This window comes from Lissotriton vulgaris, chromosome 3_2 (genome assembly GCF_964263255.1).
Source record: "Lissotriton vulgaris chromosome 3_2, aLisVul1.2, whole genome shotgun sequence".
Classification (NCBI taxonomy): Eukaryota; Metazoa; Chordata; class Amphibia; order Caudata; family Salamandridae; genus Lissotriton; species Lissotriton vulgaris.
In genome coordinates, this window is record NC_141690.1 from 287,948,136 (window position 1) to 287,961,847 (window position 13,712).

Below are 13,712 nucleotides of genomic sequence, written 5' to 3' on the forward strand. Positions count from 1 at the left end.
ACAGCAGCCGATTAGGTGCTGCCTGGGATCACCCCCTTTAGCCGCCAACTTGGGTGAGTAAGAGGGCGAGCGGACCAGTTGCTCGGCCCTCCCACCCTCACCGGCATAAAATGGTCACCCCTCCTCGAACGCGCAGCGGAGGAGCGCAGCGGGCGTGCCGGCGGTGCGCCAAAGGTGAGCCCGTCTGCGCCCGTCCGCCCTGGGACCGGGCCTAGGGCCACCTCCCCTGGTACTTGTTCCCTAAATCTTCCATCCCAGAGAATCCAGTACAAACCCGATTATTTAAAAACCTTACATAAGACAATTCATACCTGCAACCCCACAGATCTGGGTCAATTGAACTACTCCCCTTATATTTGCCCTAATTGTCCCTTTCTTGCCATGGATAATCCCCATTTACCTTCTCCTGCGAAGAATAAGCAAAATAAGCCTCCTAGATCCACCAAAGTAGCACTGGTTAATGTAAGATCGCTCTCTAAACACACATATGAAATATCTAACATCATTGAAATCTGGAATCTGGATATTCTTTCCTTACAGAAACTTGGGGTGACCCGTCTTGTGGTCCCGATTTCACCACGGCCACTCCGGAAGTCTTTACAAATATTAGACCCAACAGGCTTTTAAAAAAAGGAGGAGGCATAGCGATTTCACCACGGCCACCCCGGAAGGCTTTACAAATATTAGACCCAACAGGCTTTTAAAAAAAGGAGGAGGCATAGCGATAATACATTGCGACAATTACATTTTACGAACGGAGCCCCTAACCATTAGCTCGTGTGAAGCAATTAATTTTACGTTTTTTACTCCCTATTCCAGTTCATTCAGAGGCATCCTACTATACCGGCCCCCAGGTCCACGCTCAGTGTTTCTCTCATCTCTGAGCTACCTCTTAGAACCCATAGCAGGGGAAAATAACTTCTCCATCATAGGAGATTTTAATTTCCACTTGGAAATGTGTAAAGACCCAGACACGATCACTCTCCTTACTGAAATGGAAGCAGTAGGACTAACTCAATTAGTCCACTCTCCTATGCACTCCAAGGGACATACGCTAGATGGAATATTCTCCAATCTCAAGTCTCTTTCCACAGAGAAGATACTCCCCCTTTCGTGGACTGACCAAGCAGCTGTATGTTTCAATATCTTCCCCCCTAATCCTCCTTCCATCATACCCCTCAATACTAACATTTTTAAATCATGGAAAAGCATCGATTTCGATGCCTTCAACTATAAACTACATATGATGCAAGGTATTAACACATCCAATCCAGAATTAGCTGCCGCCACTTACGCTAACTGCTTCCAGAATATACTGGATGCAACAGTTCCCATCAAGAAAAGATCCACTAACAGAACATCTAATTTTGTCCCTTGGTTCAATGAGAGCCTTAGGCTTGAAAAACAAAGCTGCAGACGGCAAGAACATAAGTGGGGCAGAAACTATGACCCTGATGAGAAAATAAATTCGCTATAAAGATAAACTAAGTAAATACAAACAAATGATCATTTGTCAAAAAAGTAGATACTATAATAATCAAATTGAGTCAGCACAAGACTCAGTTAAACAACTTTACCAGGTTGTCACACAGCTAACAGTACAGGACAAAACAATTACTAAAGAGGCTTCTCAATCTATGTGCAACGCCCTAGCAATTTACTTTCAAGATAACATTTGTGACATTTATTCTAAATTTAATAAGCATACCAAAAATTTCACAAATTCTAATAAATCATCTGATCCTATTATGAACAATGTACCAACTTTTTCCTTTGACCAGGTCTCGCCTGAACTAGTTCATAAACTTATGATGACCGGTGCCCTCCCACAATAATTAAAATGGCTCCTGACATTATCTCTCATATACTCACTGATATCTATAACGCCATGTTCACTTCAGGTATCTTTCCATCAATATGGAAAAAAACAGTAATCAAGCCACTTCTCAAAAAAACCACACTGGATCCATCCAACGTCACTAGCTACAGGCCAATAGCACGTCTTCCTTTTCCTGCTAAAATCATAGAAAAAATTATGAACATCCAGATCTCTGAATTCATAGACCTTAACAACTGTCTTGACGACTCACAGTTCGGATTCAGAAAGGGCCACGGCACGGAGACTGCTCTGATAAAAGCATCTGATGAAATCAGAATGATCTTGGACGGAGGGGGTGCCGCGGTGCTTATAATGCTCGACCTCTTCGCGGCCTTTGACACAGTCAATCATACCATCCTGATCGACCATGTCAAAGAAACCGGAATTTCTAACAATGCCATCTCCCTTCTTTCTTCCTTCCTGGCCAATCGGGAACAATCTGTGACTATGGGCGGTTACTCATCCTGTTCATTTGCTCTCCCCTGTGGTGCCCCCCAGGGATCCTCGCTAAGTCCAACGCTTTTTAACATTTATGTGGCGGACTTGGCAAGGATCATTAAAACTAATCGCCTAGCAGTTACATCATATGCTGACAATACACAGCTTGTCCTGGCAATTAATAACAATGGACTAGAAGTAGCCAATAACTTACAACAGGGAATGCATGCCATCAACAATTGGAGTAGTAAAAACTGCATAAAGCTTAACTCGGATAAAACAGAGGTCATGGTATTTGGCAAACTCACTCCTATATAGTCCCCCACTTGGTGGCCACAAGATCTTGGACCCCCACCTATTCCAGTCAACAAAGTCAGGAACCTGTGAGTGATCTTTGACAATAAACTTTCTTTTACACATCAGGCAAATTCTATAGTCTCTGCTTCCTTCTTTACATTAAAATGATTAGAAAACTTCTACCCTATCTTCCTACAAATACCATAAAATCTTTGGTTTCCACCTTGCTAATGTCCCGAGTTGACAATTGTAATGCCGTCTTGCTTAATGCTCAAGAAAAGGTACTAAATAAGCTCCAGTTGGTGCAGAATGCAGCCGCCAGACTTATTACTGGAACACCCAAATTCAAACCAGTTTCAAAAATCATTCGAAAACTTCAGTGGCTGCCAGTGAGACACGGAATTAAATTTAAGGCTCTGTGCAAAGCCTTTAAAACCATCCATGTAAAAGGACCAACTTTTCTAAAGCACTCCCTTTGCCCTTATAGGCCATCACGTACCCTTCGATCCTCTAGGGCAAATCTCCTCAAGATAGCTAAAACAAAGAAAGTTACATGGGGTGACAGATCCTTTTCAATTGCCACCGCAAAACTGTGGAACTCACTGCCAAATCAAATAAAAAGCACTACAACTTTAATACCCTTTCGGAAACAAGTAAAAACTTGGTTATTCAATCAATAAACAGCTATATTGTGATCTTTCTGTACCTCCGGGTGGTCGTGCGCTTAACAAGTTTTATAAATAAATAAATAATACATCTACCATTTAAAACAGACACATATTAACCTATAAGTCACTCCTATGGCAGGCCTTGACAATCCTGAAGACAGAGTGCTTGGTTTTGTGTGAGAGGGTGCCCAAGCATGAGCTGAGCCCATCTGCAGCTTTCGTAAATCCTTCCCTATAGCTGGTCTGTGATACAGCCATATCATATACTCGTAAGTGCATTATAATCCTCGCGGTTAATGCTAACTTTGGAATGGCTGCATCAAACATGATGTGTTTGGTGTCAAACACTGGAATACTAACCCTTGCCAGTTCTGGCGGCGCGGGTAGCATTCCACCCTTCTAGAGAGAGAAGACATGTACACACTTACTTACCCGGTAAAGGTTTAAAAGAGCCCCAGCATCACAAATTGGATGCTGCTGCCACAGACACGAGTCTGACCTCCTGCTGCTGGACGAAACTCCGGCAGGGGAGGCTTGGACAAAAGGTTTCCTGTCCAGAGAGTTGCCAGCACCTCCCCAGACAGGCTTTAATGAATTGGGGCTGGGTGGGTGCATTCAGTGAATGCTTTCCGGACCGTGCCTGGGGCACACAAGGTGTCCCCATGCATTTCCAAGTTCAAAATGGTTGCTGGGGCACTCAGACCCAGCTCTGGTACGAAACTGGACAAAGGGGAAGGGGTGTACCCACCCCCTCCCCAGGTCCTCCCATAGGTGGGACCCTAGAGTTAGTTCAACCCCTAAACTTGGTATAAGTATAGGTACCCAACACAGTCACTAGGACTTTAGATTACCCTGGATGAAACTCTGAAACAGAAATCTTGGACCTTCGACATTCCATATCGACTGGAAGACGGAAGAAATCTCCCTTGGGGTCATGGAGTGACTCCCCTGTTGAAACAGGCACCAAAGAAGTATCTTCCTAGTCTGCTTTTGAGGTTCCAGCCGGATCCCAAAGAATCTGTGACACAGGACACAGATTTCCAGACATCTCCGAGGCGGACACGAGTCCCCAGCAAAGCTGAGACCTGTAGTGATCACGAGTGACGTGGGACCGGAACTCGTGGACATCCTGAATATTTGCTGCTGCACCTACTTCCTGAGCTTTCCCGAGGTTGTGCATTGGGCTACTTGTAGTCCAAGCCCTGAGCACCTTTTGCATCGAAGATTGTGGGACTAGACTCCACGAGTGTTCCGTGGGCCCGCTTTCAGCATTTCTGCTCGAGGCTCCTTCGTGATCCTTAGTCCGTTGACTGGTGGTACCCTACAAAGGTAAATCCTTTGTTTCTTGGGCTCTCTGGTTGCTCCAGACGTGCCCTGACTCCCCTCCAAAGGGTGAGTCCCTCAGACCTTGCTGGTCTGCACCTAAGCCAATCTTTCCATCTTGCGTGGGTTGCTGTTGCCAAGGCTTGATGGGTCCAATCCGGATACAAACACTGCAGCACTCGACATCCGACGTGGGACAGCTCGAATACAGCTCCTGGTTGTCGTCGAGGCCTCCTGGACCTCGTGGCTGAAGAATCAAGCTTCACCTACATCACCTAAAAGCACTGGCGAGTGACCCAGACCCCGTCCCCTCTGTTTTCAGGTTCTTCACATCTCCGATTCACCCTTGGATTCATCTGGACACTTTTCCTCTGGTCGTCTGCATCACTTCTTTGCAGCTCTCTATTGGAAACGACAATGAAACCAGACACGAAAAGAAACCTATGCACCCGACTTCCCTTGGTGAGGTAACACGAGTACTTCGGTGCTCCTGTGGGTCTCGACTCTCGAAGTGTCCAGTACTGAAAGGATTTTACCGTAGTCCACTCCTAAGTGTCGTTAAACTTTAAAACTGTCACTTTAACTTTCTCCATAGAAGTCAATGGTGATTCCCAGCTGTGTTTAGACATTGCACGCGTCTTCCGTGGGTCTCCTGCGTCCCTACCTTGGGTGGTTCATGGTTGCCCCAGCGGTTCTACAGGCTCCAAGCCTGGTCTCTGTGTTGAGAACGGTACTTATACCACTTTCTTAGTATATGGCTTGTGAGGCCCCGAGAGCAAAACGTATACTGTGCTAATTTACTGTGTGCTATGTAAGTTCTTGTATTGTACTTTTGCCGCTAGCCTCATAAAGAGACTAGAGGGGCGTGTTTAGAATAAAAACCTATTTTATATATATACCTGGTGTGGTGCTCTTTTCATTTGGTCATTCAAGAGATTATAGACTGGTAAAACAAGCTGCTTTACATTCCCCCCAAGACTTAGCCTGAAGGCTGCTCTACACAGCTACCACTAGGATAGCTTTCTATAAAGGCTGTCTAAACCTACCATCAATAAGGGTCGTTTGGACTGGTGCAAGGTGCCCACTAGAATAGTAGACATCATATGCCAGGACAACTTCTCATAAGCAGCACTCTTCAAAATGATGGCCCTTCCCCGATTTCTGTATGCCCTACAGAACACCCCATTTTTGTTCCCCCACAGCCTACTTCCGGGCTATAGAGACAGAGGTGACTAAACTCCTGTGGAATGGAAAACCGGCCCGGATAGCGATGACCAAATTATTTTGAACATGGTACGAAGGAGGAATCACACTACCAAATATACAAACATACTATTGGGCATCCTAACTAACCGCAGTAAATCACTGCATCCATATCCCTCACACTGATACGGCCTATCACCTCGATAGGCTTGCACTATGTGTAGAGGGACTTTACCCAGCACTGTATAACACTAACAACAAGATGGCTTTATTAGGGCCGACAAAAAATACAATTGATCTTTGGCATATAGTGCACAGAAAGCTCCGATGGAACAAAAAGATAATTCAAGCAACGCCCCTTTGAGATACTGGCATGCTAGGCACATAACGCAACAGTAAAGGGTTCAAGCAATGGGATGCCATAGGAATAGCACGGGTGGGAGATTTATGGGCCAAGGGAAAAGTAATTCCATTCACCCAACTCCAGGACCAATACGAGATGGCACCTACAGAAATGTTTTGTTATCACCAAATTAGGCACGCATTGGAGGCAGCCATCCCGCCTGACACCGTCCTTCTAGAGGCTTCTTCCTTGGAGGACAGACTACTGACGGAATATATCAATAATCACTGGGCCCCCACACAATCCCTCCGGGAGAAATGGCAGAAAGAGGTGGGAGAATTGGACAAGACGGATTGGCAAGAGGCACTGGCATCTCCAAGGGAGGTGGCAATTCCTTCAAAACTACGCTTAATCCAATTTAAAGTGCTACATCGGATTTATTAAACTAGGTCTACACTATATAAAATCGGAAGGTCAGACAGTTAACCCTGCTTACGACAATGTGGAGCAACAGGCACACTTTATCATACACTGTGGGAATGTCCTGAAATAGTGACATACTGGGAGGCAGTTTTGTCCACAGTAACAGTAAGTGGGGCCCCTGTACCACCAGAGCCTAGGAGATGTTTATTAAACATATGGGACGCCACAGATCTTAACAGTGCAGCACAAACCTGGGCGACACTAGGTATGACTATAGCGAAGAGGAACATCGCAAAACAATGGGGGCACGGAGTTCTCCCACTGAAAGGGATTGGAGTAATGACATGGATATGACGATCGTGGCAGAAAGAGCAGTGTACAGGCCTAGAGGATGCCCCCAAAAGTGGGAAAGGGTGTGAAAATGGAATGCCTTTAGAGGCAACATATGTGCAAAACCGGCTGGTGATTCATTAATGGAGAACAGTGAATGAACCGTAAATTATAGAATGACCCTAACTGTAAAGAATTCTTGTATTTACAATGTATAAGTTATCATGTAACAGAAGAAGAATCTACAACGTGTGGGAAATAATGGTCTCTATGATTATTGAAAATAATAATGTTTTGTACCAAATAAATACCGTAGGCGTGCATCTTTGGTGAACTGCTCAAGGTCCTCCGGCCCGTGGGTCCTCCCGATGGTCTCCTTTGATTACTGTGGGCTCCCCGGATTGCTCAGGGCCTGCCCTGGTGTCCCTGTTTGTGGTGAGTCACCTACACCTTGCTGGTCCCGATACTGTAGCTTCTTCACTTTCCTCGTTTGGTCTTCCACAGCATTGCCTAGCCTGCACAGCTGCAGTTTTAAGGTCACGTCAGCTCTCCTGCAACACTCGACATCGGCGGGCATTCGTCTTCCGTGCCTCCTGGTCACTCCTGAGTGGCATAGACTCGGTCCCCTCTGCTTGCAAGTACTTCTCATCCTGAATCCACCTTTGGGTACCACTAGACATTTTCACCTTCTCCAGCAGCAGCATCTTCCGGACGTCCTTCATTGAGTTTGACGGCGGTTTCTGAAGCCACTTCACACCTATGCATCCGGCTTCCGTGGTGTAGGTATCCTGGTTCCTAGGGTATGCACAGGTGAGTTGGATCTTCAACCTTCTGTCTTCCACAGGGTTTCTTCAGGGTCCCGTGGGAAGAGTCCTTCTTTAAAATTGCAACCACAACGTACCCATTGACTTGTATTGAACCTGAAGTCTTGTTCCCACTCTGCACACGGCCCCAGTGGGGTTCCCGATTACTTACCTTAGGTGGTTCCTTGGGTCATCAGCACTTCTACGCCTTCTGGGTATAACCTTGAGTCATGGTTCGCATACCACTATTTTAGTATATGGTTTGGTCTCCCCCCCCCTGCCCCCCCACCACCCCCCGGTGTACTTACCCGTTTCTATTGAAATGTATTGTGTGCACGGAGTATAAATCCGGGTAGAAGATATCTGTGTAGGTTAGGGAGTGTCTTATAATAAATACATATTTTTATAAATACCATGAGTGGTTCTTTTTCACTTAACCTGTACATATAAGATTATGTTCTGGTAAAACAGCTGCCTTACATTCCTTCTGGACTAAGCCTGCTTCTCTCAACAGCAACCCTTACAGAGCTTTCTAAGGTTGTCTAATACCACTAACATCATGATACGGGTTACCCAAGTGTGAATCATATACAAAGCCAGCTTCTCACAACTTTACAAACAAATATGGCAGTCAAATGCATGAAAGTAACTAGTGTCAAGTAGAAAATAAGCGTTGGCAAAGCCAATAGGTCTCGCCTACGCAAGAGCTTTGCGCTCTGCTAATATGTTTTAGCCTTGTTGCACACCAGCGTGGCTGCTGTTCAGCATTGCTACAAGTTAAGTGGGGTAAAGGGAACTGGAATGGAGTGGTGTGGTGTGGAGGGAGTAGAGTGGCACAGCATGCCCTGGAGTGGCATAGAGGGTGTTGCGTAGAGCAGAGTGGTTTAGAGTAGATTGTCGTAGCATCTGACGGCATAAAGTAGATTGTCAGAGGGGGACGGCAAGGAGTGGAGTAGTGTAGGAGAATAGAATGGCATAGAGTTGAGTGGTGTAGTGTCAGAGGGGTGTGTTACAGAGGGGAGTGGGGTCATAGAATAGCATTAGGTAAAGTGGCATTGAGTGGTACAGAGGGAGTTGCATAGAGCGTCAGAGTGAAATAGTGTTGAAGAGTTGAATTGAGCGTCAGAGTGGAGTATCGTAGAGTGTAGTGTCAAGAGTAGCCTAAAGTCAAATGGCATAAAGTACAGTGGTGCAGAGTAGATTGGCAGAGAGTGCATTGATTTTAGGGTAAAGTGGTATACAGTGCACTGATGTAGAGCTGAATGGCGTAAAATGCAGCGATGTAGAGTGCAGTGGTGTGGAATGCAGTGCATACAGTGTATCATAGTACAGTGAAGTGGCGTGGAGTGGTTCAGCGTAGAATGGAGTGGCGCAGAGTGCAGTGGCATGGAGGACAGTGGTGCAGAATAGATTCGCGTGTTGTAGAGTGATGTAGAGTAGCACTGTATGGTTGAGTGGTGCAGACGGCACTGCTGAGAGTTTGCAACAGAGTGGAATGAAGTGCAGTGACGTATAGCGTAATGGTGTACAGTGGCATAGCATGCAGTGGTGTGGAGCAGAGTGGTATTGAATGCAGAGGCGAAGAGTGCAGTGACTGTGCAATATTGCAGGTTGGCATAGCTGGCAGTGGTATAGAGTGCAGTTGCGCAGAGTAGATCGGTGTAGAGTGGTACAGAATAGAGTGGAGAAGAGTACAGAGGTGCAAAGTAGAATAGATTGGCGTATTGTTCAGTGGCATAGAATGTTGTAAAGTATAGGGGTGAAGAGTGCAGCGGTGAAGAGTAGCTCGAGAACAGTGCACTCCGAGTAAAGTGGTGAGTGCATTGGCTTACAGTGCAATGGTTTAGAGTAGAATGGTGTACAAGGTAGTGGCGTAGAGTGGTGCATCACAGAAAGTAGTGGTGCAGAGTGCAGTGGTTTAGAGTAGTGTACAAGGTAGGGGCGTAGAGTGGTGCAGAGTAGAGTGGCGCATCACAGAAAGCAGTGGTGTACAGCAGATGGTTTCAGAGTAGAGAGAAGTGGCGTCAAGTGGAGTGGGGCAAGGAAAAGTGCAAAAGCATAGGGTAGTGGCGTAAAGCACAGCAGTGTAAAGAGGAGTAGAGTAGCAGAGTAGATTGTTTCAGAGTGGAGTGAAGCAGAGTGGAGTGGTGAAGGATAGAGTGCAGTAGCAAAGATTAGAATGGAGTGTAGTCAACTGGGATTTAGAAGCCAAGTAGGCACTGTTGAACAATGTCTAAATTTGAATTTGATTATGGCCAAATACACCATTGTTAAAAAATCCCCTCTTTATTTAGGTTTCATGGATCTGAGTTCCGCATTTGATTTTGTTAATCGTTATAGGTTGTGGTCACTTCTGCTTGATTATGGTTTGGATGACTCACTGGTGTATTTTCTTTCTTATTTACATAGGGACCTAAAAGCGAGAGTACGAATCAGTAATGATGGCGATCTATCCAATGATGTTTTTATTAGCAGAGGAGTTAGACAGGGCTGCGTACTCGCCCCACTGCTTTTTATTTTATATATCAACGGGTTGAGTAGCACTTTGAGTAAGATCACTAAGGATGTCCCAATTATAAATGGCTCCCCCATTACTACCTTACTTTATGCGGACGACGCAGTATTAATGGGGCGTACCCCGAATGCTTTACGCATTTTAATCTCTGGGTTTGTTGCCTTTATGTCCGACCTTGGTTTAAATACCAATTTAAAAAAATCTTTTATCATGAATTGCGGACCAAAAAAGTACAATATTACATCAATTAAATTTGGCGACAATATTTTAAAATGCACTAGCACTTTCCCCTATTTAGGGTTGTTATTCTCCAACTCAGGCTCATGGCAGCCACATGCTGCCTATGCGAGAAATAAAATTGGCAAGTCAATCAATTCAATTTTATCTCTCCGACAACCCAAACTGGCTGATGTCGTTACCCCCCTGCTCAACATTTATCGCACTCAATGTCAGCCAACTGGGACATATGGAGCAGAAGTGTGGGGTTACTGTAACAGCACGGCTCTCCAGTCAGAGGAAAATAGATTTTGTAGGAGGGTGCTGGGGGGAGCTCTTTGTGCCCCTACATTTATCTGTCACAATGAACTGAGGCTGCCTTACATTGTTGATTTTATTAGGTCTAGGCCTGCGCTTTTCTGGATCAAAATATGGTTAAATCCAGCAGCATCCTTAACGCGCAGTATAATATCTGACTGTTTGTTAAGCGATAGATTCCATCACATACCTTGGTTAAATGCAGTCAAGAATAGCCTGCAGAGCGTGGGTCAAGGTGCTCTATTTAGTTCCCCTAATTCTATTGTACCCGCTCACAAGAATAGTATTAAACGGGCATTGCTTGACTCGTATAAAGAGGAACGAATGAGATCTGAATCTATTAAACCTGTTGTTACTAGATATCTGCGCACTATTGATTCGGGCAGTGATAACTTGAATAATCTTTTCAGATACTTGTCAATCCCAATAGGAAGATGGAATCGGAGCCTTTTATTCAGGTTTCGGGATGGAAGCATAGTCAATTTGCTCAGCTTCCCCCTTGGCTATAACAAAAAACTAGAAGAGTTGAATTGCCCCTGCTCTCAGGGTGGAAAACAAAGCTTATTGCATTATCTCTTCTTTTGTGGCCATTACAAATTGTATACCTGTCAATATTTAAGGCCGATTCTTCGCAAATACAACCTCAGAGACTTCAATCTTGCACTAAAATGTTTTCAAATGCTGCACACAGATGAAGTTATATATACTGTAAGCTGCTTTATAAAAGTTTGTGTGAGATCGAGGGCAAGTATGGAACATGGATAATGGATAACAGTACTATGCTATCTTATGCACTTTTTGCACTTTATCACTCTGTTATAAATTGACTACAGACTCAATTGTATATGTGTCTTGATATAAACAACCACTTCGGGAGTATATAAATTGAACTCTGTGACTAAGCACACTAAACAGATTAATGTTTCTCCCTCCACTATGTATTTCGCACTTTATACTATGTACATCGCACTTTATGATATATATGCTGCTTAATCCCAACTGGATAATCAGTTTTTAATCTTTTATACATGTTTTTAATCTGTTTTAAATGTATTTTCATTCTGTATGTACTTTTATGGATATACTAAAATCCGAATAAAGATCATTTGAACTTGAACTAGAATGGAGTGGCCCAGACTGGTGTGTAGTGCACTGGCAGAGTAGAGTGGTGCAGCGTAGAATGCAGTGGCGCAGAGTGGAGTAGTGTGGCGTAGAGTGCAGTGACATAGAATTGATTGTTTCAGAGTGGAGTGGAGGGGTACAGGGTAGAATGTGGTAGCAGAGAAGTGGCGTAAATCGCAGTGGACTAGAGTGGTGTAAAGTGGCGTAAAGTGGAGTGGTGCAGAGTAGAGGTGAAGAGTGCAGTGGCGTAATATGTAGTGGTACAGGGTAGAGTGCAGTAGGATATCGTGCATCGGCGTAGAGCCGAGTGGACTATGTGAAGTTACGTAGACTGTCGCACCAGACATCAGTAGTGCTAAAGCCGGTCTTGGTGGTAGGTCATTGCTGTTTTAGTGGAACATGTTCACTTATTTCATTGTGGACAACACACGCATCCGTTAAATAGTATTAAAAACTGTGTTTTGTCATATGCAGGATGTTGAAGACTGTAGTGTTAATAATGTAGTTGTTTCCGGCGATCTGTTTGTAGATTTCAGGAAAGCAGTAATCTGTGCGGTCTGGGTTTTTACAGCACGGTGCGGTTGCACATGCTGCAAATAATTAGGCTATTGCTCTTTAAGTGCAGTTGTGTAGGCTACACCTTTTGGCTTGCCAATGCTTGTTATTAGTAAAAGGGTTTGCTGCTCGGACTCACAGACTGTAAATAGAAATATCATTAGACATTCACAAGAGTCACATTAAGCAAAAGCAAACAGTGGCTTGATAGAAGCAGCTCAACATGAATATTTGTTGCCTCAGAATGTGCGTGCACCTCCTCTCCGCAAGGCTTGCTTCAAGGGTTATGTCACAGCCTCGTAAACTGGAGCACAGGAGGGGGCTCCATGGGGAGAGTAATCTGCATTCCAATAAACGCTCCCACTTTGAAGTCACAGAAAGAAAAGTAAACACCAAGCTCCCTCGGAAGACAGAGCCTGACATTTGACCTTTGTGTTTAAATGCACAGCAAAAGTATCAAGACTATAGCGATTTAAAGGCCTGTTTACAGAAAGTGATATTTCTGGAGGATTCAGTAAACAAGGATCACGCTAGGAAAGGGACAAACTCAAGCTGGACAATCTAAAACAAATAAAGCCACCAAAAAGAAAGAAAGAAATAGGAGTTACAAACCAAAGAGCCAATGGTAAGCAATGGGCAGAAAGCATTCCCAGGGAAGCTTTCCGTGGGTCCTCTAGATGCCGTTTGCAAACCAGACAGCTGTGCCGTCTAGTATGCTTCAAGATAAATAAGGTTTAAAACGCTTATGCTATTTAAAGTCATCAAGAGTTGCGAAAAAGCAACATTTTCTTATAGCAAAGCAATGCCAAAATGATGAAGACAGCCTAAAGTTCAGGGATCTTTCCCAAAGGAGCCAGAAAACAAAACTGAAGCGACTGCCACTAATGGATGATCGGACGGAAACTTTCCTTAAAAGAGAACTGTTACATTTAAATTCTTACAGCTGTTCATGCGAAAAAAGACCAAATACATTTTTTTTAAAAGATGAGCTCTGGCAGCTGGGGAGATGGCAGAGGAGTACGAGTCTTCAGAAAGAAGGAAAATGTCACATCCAAGGAATCCGGAGGGATTTGGACAAAGGAGATCAGTGTTATGCTTTAGGAGTATAGATTATTGAACACATTTTATGTTAAGTAAACAAACCTGTATGGGTTCGCCGGTGGCATTGAAGAGAGACGAAATGGCGAAAGCTCTTTGTGCACATTCTGCATGGATAAGGATTTTCCGGCAATGCCTTTTTAGTGTCTGGGTTGTTCTCTGCGGAAAGAAATAGGTCACA

The 13,712-nt window shown here is 44.5% G+C and overlaps 1 protein-coding gene across 6 annotated transcripts in view; it reads right to left on the reverse strand.

Moving 5' to 3' along the window:
- LOC147725710 (uncharacterized) overlaps positions 1-13,712 on the reverse strand; it is a 137,787-nt gene that overhangs the window by 30,906 nt on the left and 93,169 nt on the right. For 4 of the 6 annotated variants that reach the window (XR_015309802.1, XM_086964396.1, XM_086964393.1 and 1 more), the window contains one exon: positions 13,577-13,690. The exons of the other annotated variants lie outside the window; for them this stretch is intronic. Coding sequence is in view for 3 of the 4 variants with exons in the window: in XM_086964396.1 (XP_086820522.1) it covers positions 13,577-13,690 (114 nt within the window). In the remaining variant the exon portion in view is untranslated. The remainder of the gene's footprint in view (positions 1-13,576; positions 13,691-13,712) is intronic. 6 annotated transcript variants of the gene reach the window in all.